Source organism: Erinaceus europaeus, chromosome 1 (genome assembly GCF_950295315.1).
Source record: "Erinaceus europaeus chromosome 1, mEriEur2.1, whole genome shotgun sequence".
In the NCBI taxonomy this organism is placed as follows: domain Eukaryota; kingdom Metazoa; phylum Chordata; class Mammalia; order Eulipotyphla; family Erinaceidae; genus Erinaceus; species Erinaceus europaeus.
The window spans coordinates 157,602,733-157,620,810 of NC_080162.1; the positions used below are offsets into that span (position 1 = coordinate 157,602,733).

At 48.3% G+C, this 18,078-nt stretch overlaps 2 protein-coding genes across 4 annotated transcripts in view; one reads left to right on the forward strand and one right to left on the reverse strand.

The window, feature by feature from the left end:
• SPIDR (scaffold protein involved in DNA repair) overlaps positions 1-14,812 on the forward strand; it is a 302,493-nt gene extending 287,681 nt beyond the window's left edge. For all 3 annotated transcript variants that reach the window (XM_016190741.2, XM_060198599.1, XM_060198594.1), the window contains 4 exons: positions 5,773-5,866; positions 6,871-6,985; positions 7,405-7,458; positions 14,408-14,812. In XM_016190741.2, coding sequence (XP_016046227.2) covers positions 5,773-5,866; positions 6,871-6,985; positions 7,405-7,458; positions 14,408-14,572 — 428 coding nt within the window. In that variant the 3' untranslated portion in view covers positions 14,573-14,812. The remainder of the gene's footprint in view (positions 1-5,772; positions 5,867-6,870; positions 6,986-7,404; positions 7,459-14,407) is intronic.
• Positions 14,813-15,822: 1,010 nt separating this feature from the next.
• On the reverse strand, positions 15,823-17,268 carry CEBPD (CCAAT enhancer binding protein delta). Its single transcript, XM_060198613.1, has one exon. The coding sequence runs from the start codon at positions 17,049-17,051 to the stop codon at positions 16,227-16,229; it is 825 nt and encodes a 274-aa protein (XP_060054596.1). The 5' UTR covers positions 17,052-17,268; the 3' UTR covers positions 15,823-16,226.
• Between the last annotated feature and the right edge of the window lie 810 nt (positions 17,269-18,078).

Genomic DNA, 18,078 nt, shown 5'->3' on the forward strand with positions numbered 1-18,078 from the left:
TTTTATTGTTGTTGTAGTTGTTGTTGTTATTGATGTCGTTGTTGTTGGATAGGACAGAGAGAAATGGAGAGAGGAGGGGAAGATGGAGAGGGGGAGAGAAAGTGCAAGTGGCGAGCCGGGGGCTCAAACCAGGATCCTTATGCTGGTCCTTGTGCTTTGCGCCACATGCGCTTAACCCACTGCACTACCACCCGACTCTCCACTCTCTCTCTATCTGTCTCTATCTCTTTCTGTCTCTCTGATCTATCTGGAAAAGTCAGCCTGAATTGGTAATACTCAGGTGATGTCTTAAGAAAAAAAAAAAGGTTAATTGGTGTATTGCACCAAAGTAAAAGACTCTGGGGTGGGTGGGGGGGAGGGTTCAGGTCCTGGAACATGACAGAAGACCTAGTGGGGGTTGTATTGTTATGTGGCAAACTGAGAAATGTTATGCATGTACAGACTATTGTATTTACTGTCGACTGTAAAACATTATTCCCCAATAAAGAATTTTTTTATTTATAAAAAGGAAACACTGACAAAAACCATAAGATAAGAGGGGTACAACTCCACATAGTTCCCACCACCAGAACTCCGTATCCAATCCCTTTCTCTGATAGCTTTCCTATTCTTTATCCCTCTGGGAGTATGGGTCCAGGGTCATTATGAGATGCAGAAGGTGGAAGGTCTGGCTTCTCTAATTGCTTCCCTGCTGAACATGGACATTGACAGGTCGTTCCATACTCCCAGCCTGCCTCTTTCTTTCCCTAGTGGGGCAGGGATCTGGGGAAACAGGGCTCCAGAACACATCGGTGGGGTTGTCTGCCCAGGGAAGTCTAGTTGGCATCATGTTAGCATCTAGAACCTGGTAGCTAAAAAAGAGTTAACATATAAAGCCAAACAAATTGTTGACTAATCATGAACCTAAAGGCTGGAATAGTGCAGATGAAGAGTTGGGGGTCTCCATTTTGTAGATAGTTAGTAGGCCTATTTTAGTTATATTCCAAAGGGCCCATGACTATACTAGTTTTTTTTTTTTTTTTTCTTTCCTGAGCCTGACATCTGATATGAAGGTGTATCCAAGTTATTGTCTGGGGAGATAATGTCATGGTTGGAAAAAGGAACAGAAAGCTGGATCAGAGAAGAGAGTAGCTCCCAAATATGGGAAAGGTGCACAAATATTGTTGACTATAACCAATAAAGAAATTTAAATTAAAAAAAAATATATATATATGGCAGAACAAAAATATTGAAAAGTGTTTCAATAAACTTGTGATCATATTGAGATGATAGTATATTGATTAGGCAAGATACTTTCACGCCTAAGGCTCCAAAGTCCCAGATTCAATCCCTAGCACCATTATAAACCAAAGCTGAGCAGTGCTGTGGTATAAACATGATCTGTCTCCCAAAAATTAATTACAAGAAATTTATTTTTGTTTGTTTTGTTCTTGTTTGTTTGATTGGTTTTGTTCTGTTTTCCAGTCACTGCCAGCTCTGGATTATGGTGGTCCTGAGGACTGAATCTGGGAGTTTAGAGCCTCAGGCTTAAAAGTCATCTGTATAACCATTATGCTACCTCCCCAGGCCACAAGGAATTTCTATAAAGAAAGCTCCCACTTATAATAGCAAATTGTAGCTCAAGCTACTCATAAGCAAGATGGTGTCGTAACCCTTCAACTCTAATGAATGTTTTGTTGTCCATTAAGATACTCATTCAAAGGAATGTTCCAGATACTAAAAGTTTAGCAGTAAACTTCCTAGCCCTCCCCAGGAGCTCATTTTAAACTGCCAGAAGGGATTTCCAATGGTGTGCAGACCCCAGATGAAATGCATGTCCTCAAACTGGAGTCTTGGTCCCTAATTGGAAGGAAATTGCTTAATCCCATATAAATTTAAATGCTGTGAACACCCATAGTTGTCCTAGGGTTTAAAAGGAACTTTAATTGATAGTGGCTTTTCCTCCCCCATTATTATTATCATCATTAATTCATTTAGCAGTCTCCTCTCCAGTGCCATTGTATGGGCTGGGCTCTGTGCTTGGCTTCTGCCCATGGGGGCTGGGGAGGGGGCCTCCCTCCTCCTTCTCCCCACCCCACCAGCCCTACTCATTACTTTTTGCCTGTTGTGAATTAGCCCACACTCATTTCCAGCTGTGTTGTGAGCCCTTATTGATGTTCTTTTTATCCCTTTGACTCAATCTTGATTAGATTTGCAAGGACAATGAAATTAGCTGGGGAAGTCTTTTCAAAATCAAGATCTATTATTTTTCATTTTTCCAAAAGTCACTCAAGTATGCAGTGCATAAATGGACTTTTAATAAATCAAGCCTTCTTAGCTCTCATAATTCTATTTCATCCTCTCCAGATAAATTTCCTCCTATTGCTGCTCCTAGTGGGGAATGGAATTCTTTGCTCCTTTATTTTTCTGGAAATGTAGGTCACATCTTCTTTTTCTTTATGTGTTTTAAATTCAGGGCTTTTGAACAAGGATGATCTGGGACTTGTCAGTGTATTTAGAAAATACAAATAGAGCTTCTGAGAAAATCAGACTATCTTAATCTTGTAATTAGAATTCCTCATTGGCTTCTGTTTCCATCCAAAATCAAGTTGCAAATACCCAGAACAGGCCAGGGAGATAGTGAAGAGGTAGCACACAGGATTGCATGTAAGAGGTTGCATGGTCAATCCCTGGCATTGCCAGTAGAGTGAGAGCTGAGTCAGAAAGTAAAAGAAAAGCCCTAGCAAGACACTAGATGGTCACCATCTGCCACCTTCACTGGCATTTGTTTCACCTGCCTTCCTTTCATGGAGAATCAGGGTTCACCACCCCCCTTCCCTAATCCCCTCTTCCCCAAATCCCTTTTCTCAGATGTCTCCTCATACCCCTGGCCATCCTGTACTTCTCAGTGGTCTTTTCCATTTCTCAATTTTGCATTTAATGCAGGGTATTTTATTTTTCTGGACATAGGACAAGGTTTGTCTAAGGGAAAAACACAAGCAAATAAAAATCCAGTAAGGAGAGTAAGCCCCACCCACCCCCAGCACTGGGGCACAGAGAACCAGCAGGAGATAGGACACATCTGGACATTGACTTGTTGGCCAGCACCTGCACAGGGGCACCATCAGGAGCCTCACCCTGATTGTCTTCTCAGACTCTCTCCTAAATGCCAACAGGCTCGCTCCACCTGTCGAGTTGATGACAAAAAATGGTCATGGGACTCTGCCTAGTACTCATCCTCTGAATGCTGCAGCTTCTCCTGCCACCATAGGTCCCAGCCCCATGTCCACAGTGTAGTGTCTTCACAGCTTTGTCCAGGCCTACGATGAACATGTTGTGTTTGTTTTCTGAACCATATGCTTCTCCCTGCCTGACAATAGTATGTACACCCTGTTCTACCAAGAGTTATCAGGTCCTCCATGTACCTGACCTCACTGAACCCACAAAGTACTGGTATGGATGCTGAGCTACCCCAGCCCCAGCCAATCAGATCCATAATTTTGTTGTTGTTGTTGTTGATATCATTTTTTGTGATTACCAGATTGTAACATTACAGGGTATAATTTTACACCACACCCACCACCAAAGTTCTATGCCCCCCACCCTCCCGAAGAAACCTTTCGATGGACTCAGATCATAATATTTACAGATTAGTTTCACTGTCCTAAAATCCTCTATTCATTTCTCCCTTCCGTGAGTCCTTACCAACCACTGATTGTTTAACTATCTCTATAGTTTTGCCTTTTCCAAAGAGTTTTCTGGTTGGAATATGACAGCATGTAGCCTTCCCAGATTGCTTCTTTTACCTAGTAACCTGTATCCAAGGATTTTCTATGCCTGTTCATGGTTTGATAACTTATTTCCTTTTAGCACTGAGCAGTCCTCCATTTTTTAGTGTACTCCAGTTTGTGTATCCATTCATCTCATGAAGGACTCATAATTGTTTCCAAGGTGGAGCAATTATGAATAAAGCTGCTTTAACCATCCATTGGGAGGTATTTATGCAGATGATTTCAACTTGTGGGGTAAATACCATTTGCTGGATCATATGGGAAGACAATATTTGGTTTTGAAAGAAAGCTATTATTTTCTGAAATAGTGGTACCATTTTGCACTCCCACCTGCAAAATGAGAGTTCCAGTTGCTCCATCTCCTCACCAGCATTTAATGGTGTCTCTGCTCAGGATTTTGGCCATTATGATAAGTAGGTGCATGGTGCTCCCTTGTTTTATTCTGCATTTCTCAGATGACACAGTCTTGTTTTCCATCTGTGTTGAGCTGTCTGTTAAACTATCTGGCCCATTTTTAATAGAATACTTTGTGTTCTTTTGTTGATTTTAAGTGTTCTATGTAAGTTATAATCCTACATCAGATATGCCTCCTGAAAATATTTTCTCTCACAGTTCATATTTTTGCTCTCTGTTTCCCCAACCAAACTGTGGGTTTCATGAGAATATAGATTGTAAAGCATTACACTACATATTTGCTTGTTGAGTAAATAAGTCAAAAGTATTGGAGTTAAAAGGAAATGAACCAGAGGCTGGAAGTTAGCTCACCTGCTAGAGTACGCACCTTACTACACACTAGGCTCTTCATTCAAGTCCTGGCACATCACTATGCTGGGGGAAGCTTAACAAATGATGGAAAAGTGGTGTGTCATGCCTTTCTCCTTAGTTTCCCACTCCCTCTTCTTCTCCCTCTCCTCTATTCTCTCTACCTCTGTATCTCTATTTGAAACAAACAAACAAAAAAATGGAAAAATTGCTTCTGGGAGATGTGGAATTATAGCACTTGACAAGAAAAAAGGAAACCATAGAAGATTTTACCCAGCTCATAAGAATGTTGATCTTTGCTTATTAAATAACAAAACAAACAACAACAACAAAAAAAACTGGAAACTGAAGTAAAAAGTTCCAATAGTCCCATGAATGAAACAGGCACTGAGGGTGGTGTCAGCCTGCAGTGCAGTGAACTGGCACTCTGAGTGGCTGTTGAGTGTGCATCAGAAAATCCTTGTGGGGGACACTTTCAAAGGGGTAATTCAGCATCTCTGATACTCATACTCTTTGGCATACTCTACATCCAAGAGGGCCTGAGTGATAGCTCAGCATCAGAGCACTGGACTTACATGCCTTAGGCCCCAAGTTCAGTTCCCAGTGCCATCATAATCCAGAGTTGAACAGTGCTTTGGCCTCTCTCATCATAAATAAAATAAGTCTATTACAATAACCTGTCCTAAGGAAAAGATTTCAAGACAGAAATATAGGTGATTAGACAAAAAAGAGACATTCTCAGTCTGTGCTATGGGCATGTTTTAAAACTTTTCTCATAATTTTGTATGTACAATAAGTGGGAGTTATGAAAAGCCCAAGGACATTGATATAGATACACTCACCGGTTTTGATCAAGAGGACAGTGCACTCAGTTGAGCATACACTTTACCACCTTCAAGTTCTGGTCTTGACCCCCTGCTCCCCATCTGCAGAGAGGACGCTTCATGAGCAGTGAAGCAGGTCTGCAGGTGTCTGTCTTCCTTCATCCTCCCTATCTCCCCCTCTGCTCACTATTTCTCTCTGTCCTACCAAATAAAATAGAAAGAAGAAAAAAAAAAAAAACTGCCACTGAGAGCAGTGGATTCGTAGTACTGGCACTGAGCCCCAGTGATAACCCTGGTGGGAATTAAAAAAAAAAAAAAAACTCACCAGTGAGACAAGGAGTTAGAGGCACCTCATTTCTGTCATTGGTGTCCCCAGGCCCTGCCTAACTCTCTGCCCCTTCTTCCCTTTGTCCTAGGCACTGTTGTGGGCGTGGATGAGAGCACTGCATTCTCATGGCCAACATGTAACCTGTGTGGCAATGGGAGACTGGAACAGAACCCAGAAGACAGGTAAGGAGGCTGTCACAGGACTCTGCTCTTCCTCATAGCTTCTTCTTCAGAGTAGAAAAGCCGAGGTCTTGTCCTCATCTCCTCTGCTACCATCAGGAAGACAAAAGAAAACTCGGAGCAAACCTGGACAAGCAGGACAGTCTGGACAGCTTGTCTATGCAGGGAGCTGCCTTGGTCAGAACCCGGTGAGCAGCTCCTTCTCTGCCTGATGCTTCTCAGCTGGGCAGACACCCAGCATCTGTGATGCTCTCTGAGTCTGCTCTCTGCCCTCCTGAGGGGACTGCTGAAAGGGACCTTCTAGTCACCCTTTTACTTCAGAGGCCACAAGCATGGGTGGGGCCCAGTGCAGCCACACTTGACAGAGCACACATGTTAACATGCATGAGGATCTCGGTTCAAGCCTCTGGTTCCTACCTGCAGCAGGGGAAGATTCACAAGTGGTGGAGCAGTGCTGAAGGTGTCTTCCTCTCCCTCCACACCCCATCTTTAATTTTCTATCAGAAAGAAAAGAAAAAGGGGAAAACTTTGGAGTTGTAGAGGCACCAAGCCCCAGTGATAACCCTGGTGGCCAAAAAAGAAAGAAAAAGAAGGAAAGAAAAGTGAAGAATGGGACTCTCTGGTCTACTCAGTGACCACAAGGAGAACAGATACTGGTGATTAGGACTAGGCTTTCCTCTCTGCCAGATCAGAAAGTCTGTCCCAGAGAGGGCCTCTCTGATCCTTCTGTGTTACCTTGAATAATGCCTTTCTCACTCATCCCTTGACTATCCCTCTGTCCTCCAGGACACCACATGCCCAGGAAGCCATGAAATTTGTCCTTCATCACAAGCTGAACTTGGGGCTGATTCTGAAACTCTGTTTCAGGCACTTGGTTTCTCAAAGTCAGCCCTTGTTTTCTATCTCAGTGACGAAGGAGTCAGGTCTGGAAAAATATCTGCCTGTTCCTAGCTGCTTCTGACTTGTGTTCTTGGGGGGCTTGTGTCCCCTGTGTTTCTGCACCCTAGAGGCGCCTTGTCCTGTAGGGACTGCTCCTGTGTCGTCACTTCCCCTCTCCTCCGAAGGCACCTGCAAGTCTTCCTGCACTGCCCCTTGTGCCCCCAGAGCACAGTGAAGGTCAAGGTAGGAGCAAAAGTGGGCAGAAGTTGCTCTTTCTCAGGGACCAGTTGGGAAGGGGAGTCACCCTCAGGACACATCTTTGTGCCTGTGACTTCAAAGTCAAGTGTGACGTGGGCAAGACAGCTCAGCTGGGTAGTACACCTGCTGTGCCATGTGTACGGCCCAGGCTCAAGCCAGGGCCCCCACCACACGGGGGAAAGGCTTTGGTGTGTGGTGTTTTCCCCTCTCTCGCCCTCTCTCTGTCTCTCTCTTCTATCTGAAAAAGGCAGGATGGAGTGGCAAAGACCCAGTGAGAGACAAAAATGGGGCGTGGTCAGGTGTGACTTGAGACCTCGAGGTGGGAGACAGGTGCCACATGCTGGCACTCCCAGCACTGTCACTGGGAGTGGATGTGACTGCCTGTGTTGCTCCTCTCATTGCAGCTGTTACAGGCCAGTATTTCTTCACTCCTGAGGTCTGCTGCCTGCGAGGATGGGGTAAGTGCAGAGGTGCCCATCCTAGGCGGTGCCCATCCTAGGCATGCTCTGCTCTGAAGGCAGGTGAACAGAGCAACCACAGACAATGACACCATCTTGTACATGCTCAGTAACAAGAGTCCTACAACAGAACAGCATGCATGCTGGTGTCGGGACTGCAAATAGCTGTCATTCACTAATAGGTGCCTCTGTCTGCTCGAGAGACACTGTCTTTGTAACTGAAGTCATTTCCTGATTAGCCTTGCCATGGACCCAGGAATCTGTCCTGCTGACGTGTCCGATAATCTCAAGCTTTCAAACTCTGTTGCCATGGTTTCATATTAATAGATCAGAGGCATGTTTTGTTTGTTTCTATCCAGGATTTGCTGGCAGCCCATGCATGCACATTTCCACTGCTCCCAGTGGACATTTCCCCCAGATAGAGGGTAAAAGAGAAAAAGAGAGACCCCATAGCACCTCTTCACTGCTCATGAAGCTTCACCTTTGTATGGTACTCCCATGTGGTGGCCAGGGGCTTGAACCTTGGACCTTGATCGTGGTAAAGTGTGAGCCATCTCCCAGCCCCCACATATATATTTTAATTATCCCAGAGATTAAGAAACTAAGAGCTTTGCTGTTGCTTCTCAAAGCTGGCTTGCCAGCCCCAGAGTGTCTGGTGAAGCTTAAGCAAAGCAGTGAGCTTCTGACAAGATCACCAGTTAAACAGATGTAACTTAGGGCCAAAGGCAGTTCCTTCTTTGTGAGTTGTGTGCCTCATATGTGAGTGATGTCTGCTCTGGAGACACCACCTCTGTCTCATCAGAGTCACCACAGTTTGTGACCCCAGAGAAGGGCATGGCACAGGCCTGTCACTGCATTGGTGGCAGACAGCAGCCAGGCAGCTCCTGGACTGTGAAAAAGGAGGCCGTTTGCTCATTTGCAGAACTTTCTATAGGTCTCATGGTAAGTGCTGGCACTGATTGCAGTTGGGATCTGAGGCTGGTCTGAAACACCCAGTAGAGGCACCTCACATTAGGGCTGCACTCTGCCTCCCCACCCCCCTCTAGAGGGTATGGCAGCACCATGAGTGGCCTTTCGTCTACACCACAGCTATCAAGTGCAGGATTAAAGTGGAATGTGGGTAAATCCCTCAGTGGAATCTGAGGATCACTGGTCTGAAGCTCTGGTCCCTAGATCCAACTTCACTTAATTCCATTTCCTTCTGGTCAGGACTCAGATGTTCTCAGAAGTACATACAACCTACTTATAAAGGCCTCGGGGTCATATGTGGGCTTGTGTGTGGGCAGGTATAGGGGTCACTAGGGGTGACCGCCTGAGGCGTCACCTCTGTGCTGCTCGGCTAAGGGCAGAGCTGAGCAGTAAAAGGAGGGGGAGTCAGCCTGGAGGTATTTTTTGGCAAAGTTCCCCCTGCCCCAGCAGCATCAGGCTGGCCACCTGGCCACAGAGGAGCTGAGAGGAGGTTGTGTAAAAGAACTTGGTGGCCACACACTTCTCCAGTCTGGAGTCTGCCCGTTTTCTGGGAGATAGCATACACTCGCCAAAACCCAAATCAAATCAGGACTTCCCACAAGAACCAGAACTTCAGGGCTAGGTGGTGGCACATCTGGTTAAGCACACCTGTTGCCATGTTCAAGGACCAGGGTTCAAGCCCCTGCTCCCCACCTGCACGGGGGATACTTCAAAAGCAGTGCAGTAGGTATGCAGATAGCTGTCTCTCTCTCTCCCTCTTTAGCTCTCTTTCCTTCTCAGTCTCTCTCTGTCCTGTCCTACCACGTATAACAGAAAGAATGAAAGAGAGAAAGAAAGAAAGAAAAAGAACCAGAACTTCTTCATTCCTAGAAACAAATCAGATGTACTTTTTTTTTTTAATCCAGGACATAGGATACATGAGGGCTGACTTTTTTTTTTAACCTTAATGCGCTGATGGGAATTGAATGCAGGGCCTTACATACTGGAAGCATATGCACCATTGCTCAACCAACTCCTTGGCCTAGTGGTGATACTTATGTCACTACTTTTCTTATTTATTTTTTTATTTTTATTTAATTTTTTGCCACCAGGGTTGTCGCTGGGACTCGGTGCCTGTTCGCCAAATCCACTGCTCCTGGTAGCCATTTTTTTTTTCTTGATAAGACAGAGAGAAATTGAGAGGAGCGGGAAGATAGAGAAAGTCACTGGCAGTACTTCTTCCACTCTTGTGCAGCTTTCCCCCTACAGGTTCGGAGTGGAGGCTTGAACCCAGGTCTTTGTGCATAGCAATGTTTTCACTTAACCAGGTGCACCACTACCTGCTCCCACCCCCACTTTCTCTGGTCAAATTATTGGTATAAAAACAAACAAACAAACAAAATTTTTAATCCCACTCATAGGCATATGCTGAGAAATGAGAACAGAAAGGGAAACACATAGTAGAACATGGACTGGGTTTATATACACAGCAGAATACTACTCAGCTATTAAAAATAATGAATTCACCTTCTTCACTTCATCTTAGACAGAGTGTGAAATTATGATGTATTTCTCCAACATAAAAGACTCTGGGGGAAAGGGGTGGTTTTCAGGTCCCTTTATTCTGAGTGTGCAGTTGCTCCCCTCTTATGATCAAGATAGCCAAGAGCTCTGTATTAATGCTTTTGGCTCTACTTGGCTAAAAAGTTTTTGTTAGATTTGGTTCCCCATTTTACTGAGACTTATTATTATTATTATTAGTTATTTGATAATGATTAGCAAGATGGTAGGATAAGAGGGGTACAAGTCCATATAATTCCCACCACCAGAGTTTCATATCCCACCCCCTCCACTGGAAGTTTCCCTATGATTTATTCCTCTGGGGGTATGGACCAAAATTCTTCATGAGAAGCAGAAGCTGGAAGGTCTGGCTTCTATGATTGCTTCTCCAATGGAAATGGACATTGGCAGGTCGATCCATACCCCCAGCCTGTTTCTGTCTTTCCCTAATGGGGTAGGGCTCTGGAGAGATGAGGTTCCAAACATATGGGGGAGGTTGTCTGCCCAGGGAAGTCAGGTTGGTGTCATGGTAGCATCTACAACTTGGTGGCTGAAAAGCAGTAAGATATAAAGCAGGAGAATTTGCTTAATAGTTAGAAATCGAGGGCCAGGCGGTAGCGCAGCAGGTTAAGCGCACATGGTGCAAAGTGCAAGGACCGGCATAGGGATCCCGGTTCGAGCCCCTCGTTCCCCACCTGCAGAGGGGTCACTTCACAAGTGGTGAAGCGGGGCTGCAGGTGTCTATCTTTCTCTCCCCCACTCTGTCTTCCCCTCTTCTCTCCATTTCTCTCTGTCCTATCCAACAATGACAACAATAACAACAATAACAACCACAACAACAATAGACAACAAGAGCAACAAAAGGAGAAAAATGGCCTCCAGGAACAGTGGATTCATAGTGCAGGCACCGAGCCCCAACAATAACCCTGGAGGCACAATAATAATAATAATAATCAGGAACCTAAAGGTCAGAATAGAGCAGATGGAGCTAAGGGTCTTGGTATGGGAAGAAACCTGAGGGACCCCTTGAAAAGAGAAACTGACTGCCAAGATGTAGACCACGAATAATACTCCATTGTCTTAAGAGTTACTGAAAACAGAGATAAAAATCGTGTATGCCTAGTTTACAGAGAGACAGAGATTTTAAAATTGGGGCCACTAAATAGCAGAGATTTTTTTTAATTGCTATTGTGTTATTATTTTTTAAGTTCTTATTATCTTCATTTATTAGAGACAGCCAGAAATTGAGAGGGTGGGAAAGATAGAGAAAAAGAGAAACCTGCAGCACTGCTTCACCTCTTAGGAAGCTTTCCCCTGAAGGTGGGGACTGGGGCCTTGACCCTTGGTCATTGAGCTTTGTAACATATGAGCTCAACCAGGTGTACCACCACCTGGCCCCAAAAGCAGAGATTTTTTTCTTTTTCTTTCTTTTTTTTTTTTTTCTTGCCTCCAGGGTTATTGCTGGGACTTGGTACCTGCACTACGAATCCACTGCTCCTCGAGGCCTTTTTTTTTCCCCCTTTTGTTGACCTTGTTGTTTTTACTATTGTTATTTCTGTCGTTGTTGGATAGGACAGAGCGAAATCAAGAGAGTAGGAGAAGACAGAGGGGGAGAGACAGACACCTGCAGACCTGCTTCACCGCCTATGAAGCGACTCCCCTGCAGGTGGCGAGCCAGGGGCTCGAACAGGGATGGTTATGTAGTCCTTGTGCTTAACTTTCAGAAAAAACCTTAAGGGGAAATATGTTGTACCTTATAAATATAGACATGATTAATGCATTCAAAAGCACATACACATTTTATACATATGCTTATAAGCATTCATCTGGCTAGGGATTATGAGTATGCTGGTGTGTGTGTGTGTGTGTGTGTGTGTGTGTGTGTGTGTGTGTGTGTGTGTGTGTTTAATAAGGGGGAGAGAGTGAAAGGTCAGAAAAGCACTCAACTCTGATTTAAGGCCTTTGGGACTTCAAGCACACAAGCTGGGTGCTCTAACAGGCTGAGCCATCTCCCCATTCTTGCTAGTGTGTGTGTGTTTAACCTTTCTATGTTCATTCGCGCCCCCCCACAAAATATGTAATTATTTAGTATTAATAACTAATTATTGAGCTGGAGAGATAGTATAATGGTTATGCAAGAAGACTTCCATGTCTGAAGCACCAAAGGTCCCTAGTTCAATCCTCCTAATTGATCACTGAAAGCCATAGCTGCCAGTTAGGATTTTATTTTTATTTATTTATTTTCTTACCAGAGCACTGCTCAGCTGGCTTGTGGTGGTGCGGGGGACTGAATCTGAGACCTTGGAACCTCAAGCTTAAAAGTCTCTTGTATCACCATTATGCTCTCTCCCTACCCCCCCAAAGTAGTTTTGATTTTTTTTTTGAAGTCTGAATTCCACACTTTGAACCCATGTGTGGGAGAAGGTTACACACAGTGTACAAGGCTAATGGTAAGAAATAGCTAGCTGCCCCCACACACACACACACACCACAGTCTGCACATTGAGCCTTCACTCTGGTAATATGTGTGCTAACAGGGTGCGCCACCGCCCGAACCCCTATGACCCTTCATTCTATATCACTTCATGCTCTTCCCAGTCCAAGGTCTGCATCCCTTCCTGGTTACCATCACCTCTTCAGTGTGAGTCCCTTGGCTCCTAACAAACCCATCCCCTACAAATGATGGAGGGAGTGAGCTGTGACCTTGGCAGCCAGGTCACATGGGGCATCAGCCACCTTTGCTGAGCCAGACACTTAGGTCTCTTCACCTGCCTCTCCTCTCCTCCCCTCAGATCAGTCTGCTGATCAGTCTGCTGATCAGACTCTTAGCAGGCCCAAACTCTACAGCCCACATAGTATGGTGCCTATATCACAGATGGGAAAAGGAAGATTGGGTCTTAGTAGTCTTCACATCCCAGACCAAGGCTGATAGGACTGCCTCTCGCAAACCTTCCCAAAACTCTGCACACTGACCCAAAGTCCAGAAGGAATCTGCCAGTGCCGGTTGGCTTTGTCCCACCATGAATCTGCCAGGTGTCAGGGCTGGCTGGAGTCCCAGCAGCTCTGCTGTCCACAGCTGGCCACCGTTTCAGAACCTTCCACGGCTCTATTTAGACACCTTTCCAGTCTGGACTCCTTCTGGCAAAGGTCCCCAAAAAGGCAGGTGAAGAAGGGGCACCTTTTCAGATCAACATTGGGACTTGACCCAGTGTCCCTCCCCTGTACTCTGTTCACAGAAGCCCATCAATACACCCAGCTCAGACTCATAGTGAGGAAGGTGAGGGACACTAAGGAGCCATAGGCATGTATCCTGTGAGGCCATGTTACCATGGCCACTCCAGCCTCACTCTCCTTTCCCAGGAGACATTAATGGTGTATGTGTGTGTGTGTCGGGGGGGAGTTACAGGGCTATGGTGGAGGTTTGTCATCAGGTGTTTTATACAGAGAAGGAGCTAAGGCACCTGATAATACTCTGCAAATTACAGCCAAGGACTTTCTAAAAAGATACACTTTCTAGGGGCTTGAGAGGTGGTGTTGTGGATAAAGCATTGGACTCTCAAGCATGAGGTCCTGAGTTCAATTCCTGGCACTGCATATGTGTCAGAGTGATGCTCTGGTTCTCTCTCATTCATAATTTTCTTTTCTTTTAAAAGAACATGCCTACCTGAGCACTGGCCCCAATAACAAATAAGCCACTCAGCTCCACCAGAGCCCAGAAGGTTGCTAAGGTTCCATTTAGAGAAGCCAAGCCAGAGCACTTTCTGATTTTGTCACCCATCACCCCAGGTGTTCAGTGCCATTTGTTCCCATCTAGAGATGAAACTTACCTGACACTGACCAACATCCATGGTCTTTATCACACAGTAATGTGAAGGAAAGGCCTTCTATGACAGAGAGGTTAAATTTAGTTCAGTATAATGCTAGAAGAAACGGGATCCTACCAAGGAGGGAAGTTTGGGGCAAAGTACCAGGAAAGTCTTTACCAGAAGTGTTGCTAGATTGAGGAAGTGTCCCAAAGGAAGTGGGAGATGGCCACAAGCCTGCCCATCCCCCAGCCCCTGCTTGAACAGGAGCAGAACCTTTTGTCTAACTTTCCTCTCCATTAGTCTCCTAGACAGTCAACTGGAAAGACCCTTATCTTGACACCCACTAGCAAAATCAATATTTCAGATGCCCCTTGCAGGGGGCCAGAGTTAATCCCAAGGTCAGGAAACAAAGCAGCCCCTTCATGTAGCATAATAGAAAGGGCCTTCACAGCAGCCCTTCAGTCCTTGCAAGTCCAAGCCTGGGTGGCCAAGCCTCCATGGCCAAGCCTTGGCGCCACCATTGAGAGTAGGAAAGGCTGTGACCTTGGGGAGAGGGTTTTGAGCTCTGCTCTGGAGTACTGGGTATTGCAGAGAGCAGTGACTTGCTTTAACAAAAGTGCTTTTTGTCTCTATAGACCTATGAAGTGCAGAGCATCCTGGGCAAGGAGGTGGGGCTTCGACACTGCTTCCTGCAGTCCATAGCCACCCACCCTGCCCACTGCATCACCCTGGAGGAAATCGAACTTCTGAAAGCCGGAAGAGCCTCTGTGGAAAGCCACCGATTGCCACGGGATCCGTGACCTCTGCAGTGTGGCCACAAGGGAGGCTGAGGTGGCTTGGAGCAGTTACTTGTTAACTCTGGGCAGGGCACTTATATTTTATGATCTTGAAATGGAACTTGCATTATCTCCCCCAGTCCCCAGGGGCAAAATGTTAGTAAAATTGTTTTGTAAACTAAGTGAAAATGCTTTTTTCTAAAGTATTTATTTTTGTTGCCATTCTGCAAATTTAGGAACACAGTATTACAGGTTTAAACTGGAGGTCTTTATTTTATATTCACTCCAGTCAAGAAGGAAAGATTGTTCAAATATAATTTTCAAAGTGTTTTATCACTTGACCACAATTTCACATTTTTCTCAGAGCTTGTCTCAACACCACCCCCATCCACCCCCCCAAATACCCTGCAAAGCTGACAGTTTTGTTCTAGATTGTAATATTACTCTTTTGCTACAGTAATTGTTCAACTAATATTAAACTGTGAGCCACAGAGTGTGGACAAGTTAACTGTTGTGATTACAGCTCCACTGATCAGAGAGCTCACACTTGACATGCCTTGCTGCTTCCCACAAGAGGCGTGCCAAGGGGCTTGCTGGCAGAGCCTTAAGTCACCCTTCAAAACCATGACAGACTAACAATAAAATCATGACAGACCAGGGCTAAGGAATTACATAACAGGAGATACCGACACACACACACACACAGCAGGCAAAACTGGAAGACCCGCCTCACACCCACTATGCTGGGGAGGGGGAGGGGGAGTGAGGCGGAGGCTTTGATTTATTCAGCACAAGCCCCCAGACAGGACAGTTACAGGCAAAACTAGTGGCCCTGTGATTGTTTCCTTCAGTTCCTCCAGGTCCCAGGTCTGCTTTGATTTCACACTGAAAAGCCACATTGAAGCTGTCCATGGGGCTGAGAAAAGTGAAAGCAAAAACTTCCCAACGGAGTCGCAGGTGATCCACACGTGCGATTCGAATAACCTGCCCCCCCCACCCCGCCCTCCAAGGGCAACTAATAATCAGTTTCAGCTGTCTGGGGAGGGGCGCCCAATCCAATAGGAGGCCTGCCGGCCAGCCCGCCCACCCCTTCCCTTCCTCTCTGTCAGAGATTTCTTAGGAAGCACCTTCCACCCCAAAGGCTATGGTTGGAGCGAGCAGGAGTAGGAGCACTGCAGGGACCCCCCTTACTTGCCCCCCCCCGTCGGGGACGCACACCTGGTCCCTCGCCGCCGCCACGCGCGCGAGTCAACTGCGAGCACAGAAATCAGGTGCGGTTTTAAATGCTTCTTTATTCTTACAAAGACGGTAAAAATTAATACGTAAAAAAATGAGCATGCTCTTGTCTCTTCCTCTTTATCTACAAGGCAAAGGGGTGTTCTGCAAAGTCCTTCTTTTGGGTTTATTCTTTCCTCTTACAAATGTACCTCTTAGCTGCACCAACAGGCGTACGATGTAGAAAAAGCTACCGTTATAAAAATAATTTAAGGGGGTGTATAAACACGTCCAGCTCGTCTCCAAGTTCAGGGGGGCCGAGTCCAGGCCACATGGCTTCCCTGCGCTCCCGCGGCCCGGGCAGCGGCCGGCGCGTCTCTGCGGCCCCGGCGGGGTGCGCTGGGCTCCGGGGTCCGGGCTCTGAGGTATCTCGTTGGTGAGTCTCTCCGGCCCGGGCCGCGCGTTACCGGCAGTCAGCGGCCCCGGCGGCCGGCAGGAAGGGCGGGCTGGGCAGCTGCTTGAAGAACTGCCGGAGGCCAGCCAGGTCCCGGGTGAGCTGCTCCACGCGTTGGTGCAGCTTCTCGTTCTCGGCCGACAGCTCCACCAGCTTCTGCTGCATCTCCTGGTTGCGCCGCTTGGCCTTGTCGCGGCTCTTGCGCACCGCGATGTTGTTGCGCTCCCGCCGCTGCCTGTACTCGGGGCTGCCGCGGTCGGGGCCCCGCTTGCAGGCGCCCTTATCACGGGCCGGGCCGGGCGCGGGGCTGGGACCGGGGCTGCAGCGCGGCGGCTCAGGCGACGTGGGCGGAGTGGGTTGCGCGGCGGCCGCCAGGCTCACCACGGTCTGCGCGCAAGCGGCCACCTGCGCGGGCAGCAGCGAACCCGGCGCATCGCCGTCGCCCCAGTCGGGTTCGCGCTTGAGCGGGCGCGGCGCGGCGGGGCCAGGGCCCGGGGGGCGCGCCAGGCCTCCGGGCAGCAGCTCCAGGGCGCCCGCGCCCGCCGCGCCCGCCGCGCCCGCCTTGTGGTTGCTGTTGAAGAGGTCGGCGAACAGCTCGTCGTGGCACAGCTCCAGGGTGGGCACAGCGGCCATGGAGTCGATGTAGGCGCTGAAGTCGATGGCGCTCTCGTCGTCGTACATGGCGGGGGTGGCGGCCCCCGGCTCGGCCAGGCCCCCCGGCTCGGGGGCGCGGCCCGGCTTCCCCGCGCGGCCTGGCTCGTAGAAGGGTGCGGGCTCGGCCGCCCAGGGCGCACAGCGCATCGGGCCGTCCAAGCTGAAGAGCGCAGCACTCATGGCGGCGTCCGTCGGGCCGGCTCTGAGTCCGTCAGTCGATCGCGCTGTCACCCCGAGGCCCGGCCCCGCCGCCTTTTCTAGTCGGGGCTGACGCACGCGCCCCGCCCCGGCTCCAGCACCGCGGGGGCGCCCCGGGGCCGTGGGGGTGGAGGAGGGGGCGGCGCTGCTGGCTGCGGCCCCAGCACCCCGCCCCGGCCCGGAGCGGCGCCAAGAGCCGGGGCCCGGGCGTCCTCCTCCCGCTCTAGGCGCCCCGGACCCCAGCCTGGCGCGGGCTTCCTCCCCCGCCCGTCCGCCTGTCCGCCCGCCCGCCCGCCCGGGCGGCTCTGCTGGGAATGACACTCCCTCTGCCCGCACTCGCCACTTCTCTCCTTCCTGTTTGTGGGGTTGGGAGCCTGTGTTCCTCCGGGCCTGGCCAGGCGGTAAATCAAAACCAGGACTTGGCGCTCCCAGGACCGGTTCCCATGGCCAGAGAGAGAAAGCAGCGAGCCTGGAGAGCTCGGGCCCGGGGACGACACCCAGCCCAGGGAACGCGGGACCCTCTCCAGACTGCAGAGAGGGCGCCGCGGGTGTCTGCCTCGCACCCTGCCGGCTCGCTCTGCTCTGTGCACACCGCACGTGTCAGCGCCTGATCGGGGTGCGCTGGGTCCTGCAGGGCATGGGATTGGGGCTCGGCATCGGTGCTTCCTGACAGAAGCAACGAGAAGCAGAGCAGCTGGGGGGCTCTGCGCCACCCGCCACTCCAGCGCAGCGAGTGGAGCTGGGTTAGTCTCGAACCCTGTACCGCACCTCGGAGCGCTTAGACCCACGCAGGCACTCAGAGCTGCTAAGACAGTGCCACCTGGTGGCGGCGGCCTGCTGGAGTCCAGCATTTTAGTTTAAGGCTGGTTATCCCTGTTCAATATTCCATAGTGAAGTGCCTTTGAAGCTCTTGCATTGTTTTTTATGGTAAGCACCTTAATTTATTTTTAATATACTTAATAACACACTCCCTTATATAATTTAGTTTTTAAGACCTCTTTTTATTTTG